Source organism: Felis catus, chromosome C1 (assembly GCF_018350175.1).
Source record: "Felis catus isolate Fca126 chromosome C1, F.catus_Fca126_mat1.0, whole genome shotgun sequence".
Lineage (NCBI taxonomy): Eukaryota > Metazoa > Chordata > Mammalia > Carnivora > Felidae > Felis > Felis catus.
Genome location: NC_058375.1, coordinates 23,539,472 through 23,554,443, shown reverse-complemented (window position 1 = coordinate 23,554,443; position 14,972 = coordinate 23,539,472). Strand labels below are relative to the sequence as shown.

Sequence of the window (14,972 nt, the reverse complement as noted above, 5' to 3'; positions counted from 1 at the left end):
TTTTACACATATTCCCTCACTGAGGCCTCACGACAATCCCATGAAATAGGCACTGTTATCATTATCCCCATTTGATAGACGGAGAAGTTAAAGCACAGAGAGGTTAGGTTAAGTGAGTCGCTGAAAGTCACACGGCTAATAATCAGGGTAAAGGTAGGATTCAAACCCAGGCAGTCTGGCTCCTAGGCCAGCCACACTTTTAACCACGACACCGTGCAGCTTCTCAGGAAAGGAGCAACAGGGATCTGACCTTGGTATGAAACCAAAGAACTTCATTATCCTAACAATGACGATGGGGACACGGTACTTTACAATTTAAAAAGCACGTTATGGTATATAAACTGCTTTCCTGGTTGTGATCTCACTTGGTCCGCCAATTTCTCTGTAAGACAGGACATCATTATCCCCTATTTGCCAAGGAGAAATTAAGATCCGGAGAGGGAAAGTGACTTGTCCAATCAAGGAGAATTTATTGAGCACTTACTATATGCAAACTTCTTTACTCCCATTCTCATCGAGTCGGCCACAACCCCAGGAGGTCGGTATCAGTGGTAGCTGTGTTCCCATTTTACCGATGAGGAAACTGAGGCTCCAGGAAATGACTTTCCCGGGTCCTACAAGCCTGTAAGTGAGAGCTGGGACCCCATCCCAAGTCTGCCTGACTCTGGAGCTTGAGCTGATAACTACGGGGCTCTGGCCTCCTCTAATGCTGTGACTCCTGATTGTTTTGGTCAACCTTCTGGTCTCTTCCGCCTCACCTCCAGCCTTATAGCTCCTGCTATCCTCAGTGCCTCCTTAATTCTCCCTGCCTAAGTGCCTGCTCCCTTAAAGGTGCTTTTCGCCGCGAGTTTTTTGGCTTAATTATACGGTGTCGTTCGTTGTACTTAATGGAGGATCTGATTAATCACTTTTTTATTTATCCAGAAGTCCATTGATCTGCAGCCAGCATCTTCTGGGTGAGTGTGTTTTTTGCTGGATTTGCTCCGCCCGGGTTGTCGTCCCCTCTATCCTGTCTGAAGTGTTTTCTAAAGAGGACGCCCTCCTCCCAGGCTTTCACTGCCCACTCCAGAGCCTGCTGCGGGTCTCGGTAGTTGAGGCGTGGGGCAGGTGCGGAGCCTGCTTGGGATTCTGTGTCTCCCTGTCTCTGCCCCTCCCCCCACTCACCCTCTGTCTCTCTTTCAAAGTGAACATTTAAAAAAAAAAATAGTCAACATTTATGGAACACTTACTACGTCAGACACTTGACGTACGTTGTCTTACTGAATTTTCACGGTAGTTCCAGCAAGTGTGGGGGCTGTTCTCCCCATTTTTTTTTAAATTTTTTTTTCAACGTTTATTTATTTTTGGGACAGAGAGAGACAGAGCATGAACGGGGGAGGGGCAGAGAGAGAGGGAGACACAGAGTCGGAAACAGGCTCCAGGCTCCGAGCCATCAGCCCAGAGCCCGACGCGGGGCTCGAACTCGCGGACCGCGAGATCGTGACCTGGCTGAAGTCGGACGCTTAACCGACTGCGCCACCCAGGCGCCCCTGTTCTCCCCATTTTACAGATGGGGAGACTGAGGCTCGTACGGAAGACAAACCCAAGCACGCCCTCTGCCCCACTGCGTCAAACTGCCTCTCATGGTTCTCCAAAGAGGGCACCGAAGTGGATGGCGCTGGGGGCCGGAGCCAAGTCAGATGCCCCTGCTCCCGGGCTGTGAACGGGCACAAGGGCAAAGCCCAGAGGAGGTGGTGTTGAGGAAAGGCCGAAGCTGGTAGCTGCCAGCTTCTAGTCCTTTTGCTGCCAGACCCCAGAAGTTAGGGCGGGATGGCCTGGTGGCAGGCAGGTGGCATAGGAGCCCCAGATCCAAGGGGCAGCTCTCCTGGGGTCCTGTGGGCTTTTCTGGAACTGTAAGAGGGGCCTGCCCCACTGGCACAAAGTAAGGAGCTCCGGGAGTGGAGATTAGCGCTTGAAGGGGGTGGGGTGGGACCTGGAAGACCCTCACTGCTGCGAAGTAGGCATCCTGGTCCCCGGTCCACGGAAGAGGGGACGTGGTCAGAGTCACTGTCCTGAAGACCCTTCTCTGCACGCCCAGTGGCCTCCCCCTGGGGTGCCTGTAGGCTGGACCAGATTGTGGATGAAGAGATAGGCCCCGTGATTTGGAGGGACCCTTTGATTTCAGACTGACCTTGGTATAACCCTGGGCTTCTAGGCTGGGTTTATGCAAATTAATGTAGATGTATGCTAATTAGACCACTACCGGGCCCGTTCTAATGGAGCTGCCAGCTCAGAGATGTAGCGGGGATGAATTTGCCCAGAAGGGGTCTGAGGAGTCCCCCAGCTGGGAAGGGTCAGCTGTCGCTGGGATGAGGGGGTGGGGTTGCCATGGAGACAGAGGCCAAGCCCCAGCGGCTGCCTCCTGCAGGGACCGAGGCTGGCCTCAGCCAGCCCTCTGAGACAGTCCTGGGCCTCCCTTAAGCTCCAGGCTGGTCTCTGAGGGCTAATTACGCACAAGGCAGTGGCCAGCTGCTCCCTCGCTCCCCCAGGCCCAGCTGAGGTCCAGGGCTGGGCCACAGCAGGAGGGCATAAGGACAGACAGATGGCAGTCTTGGAGCCTGGGGGGGCTGGGGGAGCTGGCCTTAGGAGGAGGGAGCAGGACTGAGGGCGGGAGATTACTCCAGCAAGGCTGTAAGGGGTGAGATCCCCATCTGCCAGGGCATGCAAGCAGGCTTGGCAGCGCGGTCTCAGCCACGTGGTAGGGAAGAGTGAGGGTTGGGACCCCAACAGACTGGCTGCAGGCTCAGCTTTTCTGTGTGTCCTTGGGCAAGCCCCTTTACCTCTCTGGGCCACGGTTTCCTCATCTAGCAATGGGGTTAGGATTTAGAGACATGGGTATGAGGGGTAATATACACTAGGCGCTCAATAAATGATTGTACAATTCTGAAGCCCATTGAGAGTTGTTTTCTTCTATTTTCTAATGGGAAAGAACACCCCCCCCCCCCACCATCTTACCTCTCTTCTGCTTTCTGGGCTCTCTGGGCTCAGTCAGGTGTTCTGGTGTCAGTGCTGAGGAGGGAACAGGCAGGACTGTCAACCCATGGGGACAAGATCTGGGTCCCCTTACTTCTCAGCTCTTAGCCCAGTAAAGGCCCTGGAGAGCTGTTTGTAGAATGAATGAATGAACAGGTGTGAAATACTCAGCATAGTGTCTGGCATTAATAGGAGATTAATAAATGTTAGCTGTTACATCACTGCCCGCTTTTGATCCAAGCCAGGCTCTGCCCGCCCCGCCTCGGATCTACCCCTTCCTATGCCCCCAACCGTCTCTGGCAAGACATATGGTGGGCGGGAAGAACAGTGAGCGCACAGACAAGGACTCGAACCTGAACTCTACCACTTCCTGTCTGAGTGACTTTGGGAGACCCGGGACCACTCTGAGCCTCCACCTTTCGCATCCCGGCGGCTCCACAAGGGTTATGGGGAGCCCTAGTGCCTCGGCTGGCTGAACCCGAGCAGCAATCTTACCAGGGGCTGCCAGAACGAGCTTCTGGGGAAGAGGGGCTGTTAGGCCCTCAGCAGAGGTCGCAGGACCCCAAGGCCAGGCCCCCTGCCCATAGGCAGGCTGCAGCATCACCAGGCCCAGACAGTGGTTTGGAGCGACCGGCCCCCACTGTACAGATGAGAACACTGAGGCCCAGAGGAGGACACTTGCCCGGGGCCCCCCAGCACCTTCACATCAGACAAGGAGACCTCAGATCGTCTGAGCCACTTCACTGCTTTTGCACACGAATCGACGCTGAAAGACGTTTCTTCTTAACGTTGTTGAAAAGCATACGTTCGTTGTAAAAAATCCAAGATACAGAAGTATTTCTAAGTAAAAGTGTAAGGCTCCCCATCTCCCCAGTCCGACTCCCTAGAGGGAAGTTCTCATAACCATTTGTCATGTGTGTCTCCCCAGCTCTTGATTCTGCATTTAGTCAAACACGTTTCGCGTCTTTTTATTTATTTTTATTTTTTGGCTTTGTCTCTCTCTCTCTCTCTCTCTTTTTTTTTTTTTTTTTTGTAATGTAAATGGAATCCTATTACTCTGCGGTTGTTGTGTTTTTGTTTTTTGTTTTCACTTACCGGTGACGACCTTGGCCATTTTCCATCAGGAATCAGACCAGGGCAGAGAGGCAGAAGGGCCGCAGGAGCCCCAGAAGAGATAGCGACAGGGAGCGCGCGCGTGTTTGTGTGTGTGTGTGTGTGTGTGTGTGTGTGTGTGTGTGTGTGTGTTGGGGGTAGGAAGGAGTCCCCACAGGTCCCTACACACAGCGGGCGGGGAACCTGGCAGAGAAGCTCCCATCATCAGCTCCCAGAGGACTATGGGATTTGTCTCCAGACTTGAGCTCCTGAGGAGGGTGCCACACCAGCTTGTTCATCACCGGATACCCTGCACCCAGCCTGGCGCATTATAGGTGCTCAAGAAATATTTTTTCGAGGAACTGAGTCCCTGCCAGGCCTGTTTTTCCCTGACCCTGCCAAAGACTACCTGATCTCTGGGACCACTGCAGCCAGCGAAGGAGGCAGAGCTCGGGGGGGGGGGGGGGGGGGGGGGGGGGGGGGGGGGGGGGAGTGGGAAGTCCTTCCTCTCAGACAACTCACGGCAGCCAGTTGGCTCACCTCCCTAATGAGGGGGTTGGGCTGGTGGATCTCCAGGGGTCCTCCTGTCTGGCTTCAGTCCCACTCCCTCATTTCATGGATGAGGGCCTAAGTCGGGTTTAATTTTGTCAGCTGCCTCAGAAATCCATTGGGAAAAGGGGGGTTGGAGTTTGGGGCTGCAGCAAAGGCTGTTGCCGTATACAGAGCACCAACCGTGTGCCAGGCGCTGGGCCGAGAGCTTTCCATGCGCTTTGGGACATTGTCCCAGGCGCCGGCTCAGAGAGGGGGAGTAACTTGCCCAAGGTCGCCCAGTGAAATCACTGACTGGGGACAGAATCAGGTTTGCTGGTCCCCAAACGGGGAGCTCTTCCCACCTCAGCCTTCTGTGAACTCAGGTCAATAACGGTACCCGGGCTGGACCAAACCATTCTTCAAAAACTTCAGGGACCCCTCCCTCAGATGGCCTGACTTCTGTGTCCCCCGGCGACATGGCTGGAATTTTGGCCAGCAAAGTAGTTGACTTGCAGAATTGGCGGGCAAGGGCTTGGGCGCCAGAGGCTTGTGATGGGTTCTGGGGCTGGAGCCCAGCCCCTCTCCGCCCTCTCTTCCCCCAGCCTGCTTCCTGGGGGCTGGGGTGGGCCTGTCCGCATCATTTATCCCTTGACCCCCCACCCCCACCCCCCACCTGGTGTTGGGCTCCTGGGGTTGGCGTCTAGACAGACAAGAGCATCCTACTGAGAACAGAGGCAGCCCTGACCCGGGGCTGATGGTTCCCATGGCAACCGCATCCCCCTCAGCTGGCAGCTACCTGATAAATAAATAATCGGGTGGGGGGTGGGGAGCTAAGGGCAGGGGGAGGGGCAGCAGGGGAGCCCCGTGGTGGTGGCTTCACTTGGGAAAGGAGAGGGGCCCGGTTGGGCTTGAGGCGGGGGGGGGGGGGGGGGGGGGGGGGGGGGGGGGGGGGCAGCTGGTAGTCTTGTAGAGGGCAGGAGGGAGACCAGGACCTGAAGTTGAGCTTTCTGGCTTTTGCAGCACATCATGGGACCCAAACACTGGAAATGGACCAGTCTGGGGCATAGTAGGTTCATTAAGTCCACGTTTGGCCATGTTAAGTTCATCCAGTGAGTAGCCACTTATAAAGGGGCTGGAGGCCGAAACACGAGCAGGTAGCCCTGGAGCTTGGGTGGGCGTGCGTTTGCTTGGACAAAGGGAGCATAAAGAGGGGTGTTCTGACATTTAGGGCCCTGGCTACACGGGAGGATGAGCCACACCAGAATCGGGAGTGGCCAGGAAGGGTGGAGAACCAGCTTAACCTTGGCACTTGCCCCCGTGCCAGGCACAGCTCTCCCTGCCGGAAGTGCAGCCGGGAGCACCTCAGGCAGAAATCCCTGCTCCCGTGGGGTTTGCCTTCTAATGCAGGAGTCAGGCAGTAAAAGGGAGTGGGTAGGATGTTAGTGTGTGATAAGTGCCATGGGAAAAGCGGGGGGGGGGGGGGGGGAAGCGGGGGGAGGGGCAAGGGAGTTCTGCAGCAGAATATAATTTTAAATAATAGTAAAGAAAAGAAAAATGGGATGCCCGTCTGGTTCAGTTGCTAGAGCAGGCACCTCTTTTTTTTTTTTTTAATTTTTTTTTTAACGTTTATTTATTTTTGAGACAGAGAGAGACAGAGCATGAACGGGGGAGGGGCAGAGAGAGAGGGAGACACAGAATCGGAAACAGGCTCCAGGCTCTGAGCCGTCAGCCCAGAGCCCGACTCGGGGCTCGAACTCACGGACCGCGAGATCGTGACCTGAGCCGAAGTCGGCCGCTTAACCGACTGAGCTACCCAGGCGCCCCTAGAGCATGCACCTCTTGATCTCAGAGTTGTGAGTTTCAGGCCCCACGTTGGGCATCGTGTTCGCAAATTAAACAAACGACTCCGAATCTCTTCACAACCATATGAGGGAGGTGTTGTGAATTATACCCATTCCGCTGGAGGAGGAAACCGAGGTGCAGCGAGGTTAAGTGACTTGGCCAGTGGTACCAGGATTCTAACCCAGCTCCTAACCACTGAACCACACTGCAGCGTGCAAGCAGGCAGGGGAACGAGTTGTAGGGAGGACGTTGAGACCCTTAGTCTGGGCGTGAGAGCATTGAGATAGAGGAGGTATAGCTGGAGGACCATGAGGGGCTTTTCTTTCGTTCGTTCGTTCATTCATTCATTTTTTTAATAGAAGTGGCTTGAATGTGTTTAGGACCCCATGGGAAGGATCCTGGGCAGAGGGAGAGGTTGAGGTTGAGTTTACAGGCAAGAAGAGGATGGTGTGAGCTCCCGAGAAGACAGGAGATGGGGTCCAGGGTGTAGGTGGAGGCACCAGGCGGAGGAGGGGGAGACAGAGGCCAGGTCCTCTGAGAGTGAGGCTGGGGTGGGGTTGGGGGCCCAGGAGGGTTGAGGACAGTGAGAAGATCTGAGATAGTGGGGAAAGTGAGTTCCCTAGAGAGGCCTAGGCGGGTTGTGGGGCGGCGGTGGGCGGAGGGGGGGCTCTCAAAGTTGATGATTACAGGGTCTGTCGATCTGTCACGCACCTTGTCTGCCTGGGGAGTGACATGCTCTATCAGCGCTTGGCTGCTTTGCAGGCAGTGAGAACACTGTTAATTGGGTTTTTGCAGGTGTGGGCCTTTCCTGACAGGTGCAATGGAAAGGCAGAGGGCATGGGAGTTTGGCTTACAGCCGAAGCTCACTCGGAAGTAAGGAAGCATCGTGCCGTCCCAGCAAGCCGAGCTGGGGTGTGAGTGAGGAAATGGAGAATGGAAGGGGTAGAGGGTGAGGGGCAGGGGACCTGATGCACTGGACCCAGGTCGTCACCGTCACCGTCCACAGGTGCTGGGAAGCAAGCTGGAGTGGTCCAGCAGGGGCTGTCGAATTGGTGACTTTGGAGGCGGGGCAGTTATGGTGATGCCACCGTCCACGTGGTGGCCGTTGTAGGAGGAGAAATGGAGGGAAAGGTCACAGGAGAGGTGTTTGAGAGATGAGAAGTCATCACGGTGCTGGAGGGGGTGGTCCCCGGTGTCCAAGGCAACTGGGGTGATGCAGGGATGAAACTCATTTTCAGGAAAAGGCAGGACCTGGAGGCCAGCGGATGACGAGGTCAGCAGTGGGGGGAGTGGTATAGCCCTAGGGCCCGAGCCCCGGGGGCACAGGGTTGTCCAGTTCTGTAAGCAACTTAGAGACCCCAGAGGATCCTACCCCACCCTTGGGCCTAAGGAACAGGGGATGTGAGAAGAGAAATGGTCACTGAGAAGAGCACAGAGAAACGGCATCCTTGGGTGCAAAAACATAGGGGAGGGGGGACCTCTCAGGGAAGGAGCTGAGCCTTTAGGGGCGCAGGCTGGTTTGGGAGGACTTCTGAAAGGGGTGGGGGAGGGCTGGGTCAGGGGGAGCAGCACAGGGCCTTGAGGGGATGAGGGTAGAGAGGATTGAGGGGCAGGCATGCGGGTCTTGACCGATGCAGACAGGATCTGGTGACCCGTTCTCATCTGTCACTCTGGGATGGTCAGGGCTCTCGTCCTGGTTTGGGGTCCTGTGTGGCTGGGGAGTTGGCAGGCCCAGAGACGGCAGGGATTACCCCAAGCTCTGTGGGCTGCCCTGATGACAGAGTGACTGGACCAGATTTGTATTTTAGAAAAAGCACTCGAGGGGCGCCTGGGTGGCTCGGTCGCTGAAGCTTCCAACCTCGGCTCAGGACATGATCTCGCGGTTTCTGAGTCAGAGCTCCGCGTCGGGCTCTGTGCTGACAGCTCAGAGCCTGGAGCCTGCTTCGGATTCTGTGTCTTCCTCTGTCTCTGCCCTTCCCCTGCTTGCACTCTGTCTCTCTCTCTCTCTCTCTCTCTCTCTCTCTCTCTCTCCCTCAAAAATAAATGAACATTAAAAAAAGGAAAAAGGAAAAGCCCTCGACGGGGGTGGTGGCCAACCTCCCTTTGCTGGAGATCAGGGAGGAGGCTGCATCAGTTGCCGACAGGAGCTTCTGTCCTGGTTCTGGCCCGCCTAGGAGAGACTCAAGACCTAGCTTATGGGCTGACCAGGTTAAAAAAAAAAAGTCACGTTTTCCCTCAGCGCACGTGCACTTGAAACTTTTGCAAAACAAAACAAAACAAAAGGAAAAAAAAAAAGAAACTTTTGCAAAGGAGGTGCTGTCGTCTCCACACTATCCCTCCCCTGAGAGTAAAAAGACACACCGAGGTCAGTTGCATTTACAGTCACTGCAGCCCTCAGATTATTGTTCTAAGCTGCTGCACCCAAAGGGGGAAGATAATTCTATTTGTTTGCTCTTTATTTGTTAATTAGCCACATACCACAGCTGGACAAGCAGACGTTCTGGAATATTTGACTTGGTTTTCTAATAAAAAATAGTAAGTTTAGAATTGAGATTATTGGGGCCCCTGGGTGGCTCGGTCACGTAAGCATCCGACTTCGGCTCAGGTCATGATCTCCGGTCCGTGAGTTCGAGCCCCACGTCGGGCTCTATGCTGACAGCTCGGAGCCTGGAGCCTGCTTCGGATTCTGTGTCTCCCTCTCTCTCTGCACCTCCCCCATTCATGCGCGCGCACGCTCTCTCTCTCTGTCTGTCAAAAGTAAATAAACATTAATTTAAAAAAAATAAAAATAAATTAAAAAAAAGAAAGGTTCAGGGATGCCTGTGTGGTGAAGTCAGTTGAGTGTCAGACTTTGGCTCAGGTCACGATCTCACAGTTTGTGAGTTCGAGCCCTACGTCGGGCTCGCTGCTGTCAGCACAGAGCCTGCTTCGGATCCTCGCTCCGCCTCTTTCTCTGCCCCTCCCCTGCTCACGCACCCTCTCTCAAAAATAAATACGCAGTAAAAATAAGGTTTCCAGGGCCTGGATGGCTCAAGCGTCCAACTCGATATCAGCTCGTGACCTCGTGGTTCGTGAGTTCAAGCCTCACGCTGGGCCCTGCGCTGACAACGTGGACCCTGCTTGGGATTCTCTCTCTCTCTTCTTCTCTCTGCCCCTCCCCCGTGCGTGCTCTCCCTCTCTCTCAAGATAAATATATTTTCTTTTTTTTTTTTTTTCAACGTTTATTTATTTTTGGGACAGAGAGAGACAGAGCATGAACGGGGGAGGGGCAGAGAGAGAGGGAGACACAGAATCGGAAACAGGCTCCAGGCTCTGAGCCATCAGCCCAGAGCCTGACGCGGGGCTCGAACTCCCGGACCGCGAGATCGTGACCTGGCTGAAGTCGGACGCTTAACCGACTGCGCCACCCAGGTGCCCCAAATATATTTTCTTACATTAAAAAAATTAAAAATATATATGTGCACGGATTCATTTTTTCCCAGTGTTTCTTCATTTTCGAGAAAGAACGCATGAACAGGGGCGGGGCAGAGAGAGGGGGGCACAGAGGATCCGAAGAGGGCTCTGCGCTGACAGCTCAGAGCCTGGAGCCTGCTTCAGCTGCTTTCAGCTAGCTCCCTTTCTCTGCCTCTCTTTCTTTCTTACTCTCTCTCTCTCTCTCAAAATAAATGTTAAAAAATGGAAGGAAGGAAGGAAGGAAGGAAGGAAGGAAGGAAGGAAGGAAGGAAGGAAGGAAAAGGGAAATGAAGGCGGGACTTAAACCATTGTTTCAGCCACTTGGGGGCAGGAGCTGGCTGGGGATAAAGGCTTGTGCCGGCTCCCAGGAAACCTTCGGTGCCCAACTAAGAAGCTTCCACTGTTGAGTCTTCTCCTAATGAGCCACCATTGATTAAGTCTAGTTGTCTGTTAGTTTATGTGATGTCTCCATATCCTCACAACTTCTCAAGGGAAGGATTGTCTTCCCCATTTATAGTTGAAGAAATAGGCTCCGAGAGGGAAAGTAACTTGCCCCGTGTCGCACAGAGCTGCAGTTTCAACCCAAGTTTTAGAGACTCCAAAGCTTTTTGTGGTGACTGTTCCCACTGCTTACTTTGTCATTGAGGTCCCCAAGAACCAAGAGGGCTTTGAGCAAGTGCCAGGGTCAGGGCAGGGTGATGTCCTGTTTTGGGTAGGCGTACCCAGGCAAGATGTCTCCCCAGCTACACAATGAGCCTGGGCAAGTCTGTCTCAGCCACCTCCTCTGTCCTCTGATGGCATCCTCCTTGCCAGGACCAGATGCCAGCAGAGTTGACAGCCTCAGGGAACCCCAAACCACCAGGGCTCTCCCAGGCCCGGCAGAGTCAGGGTGGAAAGGAGAAGAACGGAAATGAGGGAGGATCTTTTGGGAGCAGGGGGAGCGATCTGGGGAGTTTCTCTCCCAAGGTCAGTAGACCGTTGGGGTCAAAACCAGAAGGGCCCTTAGAGGTCATGTAGTCCAGTGACCTCTTATGTATGGAGGAAGGAGCTTGAGACCCAGTGGGGAAGGTGGCCCGCCCAAAGTCACCCAGGAGTCTGTCATACTGTCAACCTCTTAACTCCCGGGCCAGTGGCAACAGGGCAAAGTGAGGGGCTTTGATGGGACAGGTGGCAGAGAAAAGCAGAATGACTGCCTGGCTTTGCCACCTACCTGCTGAGTGACGTTGGGCAAGTCGCTTCCCTTCTCTGAGCCTCGTGGTCTCTTTCTTCAGAATGAGATAATGGTCTCAGCCGTGCCTTTCTGCCAAGGAGTATCCATGAGAGGTGCACTTGGACAGCTCTTTCCAATCTGCAGGGCCCCGGGAGAGGAGTCACCAACAAGAGGCAGGCTGGCGCCAGGTGGGTGGGTGCCAGGGTTGGGCCCGCGGCTTCCTGGGTTTCTGCCCAAGCCCTGCCATCTGTGCGGTAGCGTCAGCCCCACCTCCTCCTGCCTCCCCGCCAGGAGAAAGGCTTCTAGGATCTCAATCAGAACCCTCCCTGTCCCTGCCCAGCCAGATCCCCTCCGCTCCCCTTCTCTTTTAGGTCAGGACTTTCGGTTGCAAGGGACAGAAATCGCAAGTGCAAGGAGGGAGAATTAGTTTTCAGCGATGGCTAGATCCTGAGACCGGAAATGACGTTACCAGGACACTCACCTCGCTTGTCCACTCTGCTTCCCTCTCTGCCCCTTAGCTTTGGGCTGCTTCCTCAAGCAGACTGTCCCTGTGAGACAGCCACCAACAGCTCTGGGTGAGACTATGCCCGTTCAGATACCCTGGCAGATAGAGGGTATCTCTGTCCCAGTTACTCCAGCAACCATCCACAGTGACCGCCAAGGGCAGGCACGGGGACGAGTGTCCATCCCTGCACAGATCCCCATGTGCCGATTATTTGGTCAGGACTGGGTCCTGAGCCTTCCACTGAAATTAGAGGTGGGCTCAGCCCCACCCAAACCGCATGAACTAAGGGTCTGGAAGGTGGTTCCCAAAACAAAGACCAGAAAAAGAGGTATTGGGCAATCAATGACAATGGATTTCCCTGGCACCTTTGTTCTTCTTCTCTTTTTTTTGTTTGTTTGTTTGTTTATTTATTTTGAGAGAGAGTAAGCAAGCACAACGGGGGGAGGAACAGAGAGAGAGGGAGAGAGATAATCCCAATCAGTGCAGAGCCTGATGCTGGGCTTGAACTCATGAACTGTGAGATCATGACCTGAGCTGAAATCAAGAGTCCGACACTTAACCTCTTGAGCCACCCAGGCACGCTGGCACCTTTGTTCTTAAGTATAGCAGCTGCAAGGTTGAACCGGGGCTACTGGGACAGGGAGTGCTGATGGGGTCCTATGTATCAGTTAGCTTCTGCTGGGTAACAAATCATTCCATGACAGCAGTTTAAAACAACCATTTTATCGAGCTCATGATTCTGCGGATCACCTGGGAGATTTTTCTGGTCTAGGTACGTGTCTTAGGTCAGTTGCTGGGTTGGTTAGCGGAATGATCTAAATGGCCTCACACGTCTGAAGGTTGATTGGCTGTCAGCTAGGGCGCCTTGGTTCTCCTCTCAGGCTCCGGGTGGGCACCCGGGCTCTTTCACGTGGTGTTCTCTGTGTTACACGTGTAGCAGGTGGGCAAGCTCCAATGCACAAGCATTTTGGGGGTCTTCACTTGCATTGGGCTTGCTAAAGTCCCATTGGGCAAAGCGAGTCACATAACCATGCAGAGTTAGTGTGGGACGGTATTGTCGAAGAGCATGGCAACATGGAGAGGAAAAACTTGAGGTCAATTTTGCAACCCATTACAGTTCCCTGGGGGAAGGAGAGTAAAAAAAAAAAAAAAATCCCTTTCTCTGCATCCCATGGATCCCACGGGCCAGGGCAACCTCCAGACAGGAGTCCTTGGAAGAAGGGACTTCAGGACTTCTAGCCCTTCAGGGCTATGGCTGAGCCCTTGGCCAGAGCTGGGAGGGCGGGGAGCAGTCTGGATCCTAACTCCACCTGCTCAGAGCCCCACATGGGACAGGGGCAGGTACTAGTGGGCAGAGCCTCTTGGCTTTGAAGGTGTTCTGAACTGTGGTTCCCTTCTCCCGTTAGCCCTCCCCGAAGTGATGATCAGGGCTCAGTCTCAGCCGGCCCCCACAGCCTTGCCCTCACTCCCCCGTATCCCTGTGGTCTTGCAGAGTTAGGATGATGCTGAGACTCGCGTACAGTCGGGCCGTGGTGTCCCATCGCCACGTTAGGTGGCGTCACCCGCTCCACAAGGTCAAGGAGGAATCCCTTCCCTTCCCTTTAGTCCCTGGCCTTCCCTTGTCCCTGTGGCCTCAGCCTGCTCTTTCCCACAGGTGGCTGCACTGGAGAGGCAGATCTTTGACTTCCTGGGCTATCAGTGGGCTCCTATCTTAGCCAACTTCCTGCACATCATGGCCGTCATCCTGGGCATCTTCGGCACCGTGCAGTACCGCTCCCGGTACCTCATTCTGGTATGGCTCACTTGCCCCTCCCCTCCCCCCCCCCCCCCCCACTGGCTCCTCCAGCCAGAACTGCCCCCTACCCTGGACACCCAGACCCCTGCTCTGTCTTAGCTCCAGCCCGGCTGCTGGTGCGGATGCCCAAATACCAATGCTTCTTTGCTCAGCAGAGAGACAAGAGCGGTATTCTCCCTAAAGAATTTCCTAGGGAAAAATCCAGATATTAACAAGATATATCATTTTAGTGAGTGCCTACCATCCGCCAAGCACAGTGCTGAGAGTTCCGCACGTTTTGCTTATCTTTACAACAGCCCTGCAAGGTATGGCTTACCATCGCCGTTTCCCAGATGAGGAAATGAGGCTCAGAAAGGTTATGAGGCTTCCTAAGGCCACACAGCTAATCAGTGGCAGGATTAGAGAGCAATCAGGTCCGGAGTGAACACTCTTGACACATCTTCACGCTGCCTCCGGAAGCCAGTGGAGGGACAGACTTCATCTGGTTTAGTTCCTCAGGTTGCTTTAGGAAGACCTGCCCTTTGCTGTTCATGAGGAATATGGTCTCGAGCAGCTAGTGTGGCTTGAGGTCAGTGTCCCCTGTGCTCCGATCCCAGGCGTGGATTGTGTTGTGTCCCTGGCTCCCTCCTCCTGCTTCCTCTTTCCAAGCCCTGGTCCTTGACGGTCTCTGTTAAACCCCTGCTTTCAGCTAGGCTCACCCTTCTCCCCTGCTCTTCCCCAGTGGCCCATTCATACGCCTCTTTTGAGGGAAAAGGCTTTTCAGTAGGTAACTTGTGATAACAGTGCCATGCAACGCCATGCTCCCGCCAGAGCCCCCTCCGGCTCATTCTTGGGCTTCTCCGGCCTCCCACGGGCTGAGCTCCCAGAAGCCAGGTGAAGAGGGCCCTCCCAAAGCTCTGTGTCACCTGGGATGGGAGGCTCCTTCTCTCTGGCTCTCAGGAAAGCCCCAGGTACCACTCTAAGCATCACTGTCTGCCGTGTGGCGGCACGGAAATTGGTGGCATGGAACTTGGGTGGAAATATCTAGATCCTCTCCAGCGCTCCAGAGCCAGGCTGTGGCTGCTGTTCTCTGCAGAATGCATCGGATTAGCTGCCCGAGGACTGGAGTTTGAGTGGCAGCCCTATCTCTTCCTCGCTGTGTGATCTCGGAAACCTTAAACCTCCTCTCTAGGGCTTACATGAGTTATCTTTAAAGAAGGGATGGCGCCTTCCATGCAGGGCCGTTGTTGTAAGAACCGGACGGATATAAAAATGACTTGTAAACTATAAAGTGCCGTCTAAGTGGGATGGCATCATTTCCCGCTGCGAAGGCCCCCTCAGTCCCTGAGCTCTGTCTGCGTTGACATGCCCTGTCCCCACTTTCCCAGGCCCCACCCTGATCCCACCTCTCCTCTCCCCAGTATGCAGCCTGGCTGGTGCTCTGGGTTGGCTGGAATGCATTTATCATCTGCTTCTACCTGGAGGTCGGACAGCTGTCCCAGGTAAGCCTCGGGCCTGGCAGTGCTAGAGGGCAGAGCCGGACCTTTCCTGTC

At 54.5% G+C, this 14,972-nt stretch overlaps 1 protein-coding gene across 3 annotated transcripts in view; it reads left to right on the top strand.

The window, feature by feature from the left end:
• The window catches only part of NKAIN1 (sodium/potassium transporting ATPase interacting 1), a 41,586-nt gene that overhangs the window by 22,939 nt on the left and 3,675 nt on the right, over positions 1–14,972 (top strand). For 2 of the 3 annotated variants that reach the window (XM_023258400.2, XM_023258399.2), the window contains exons 2-3: positions 13,300–13,437; positions 14,841–14,921. In XM_023258400.2, coding sequence (XP_023114168.1) covers positions 13,300–13,437; positions 14,841–14,921 — 219 coding nt within the window. Of the gene's footprint in view, positions 1–13,299; positions 13,438–14,840; positions 14,922–14,972 lie in introns of those variants that run through there. The other variant, XM_045035445.1, reaches the window with a different exon arrangement.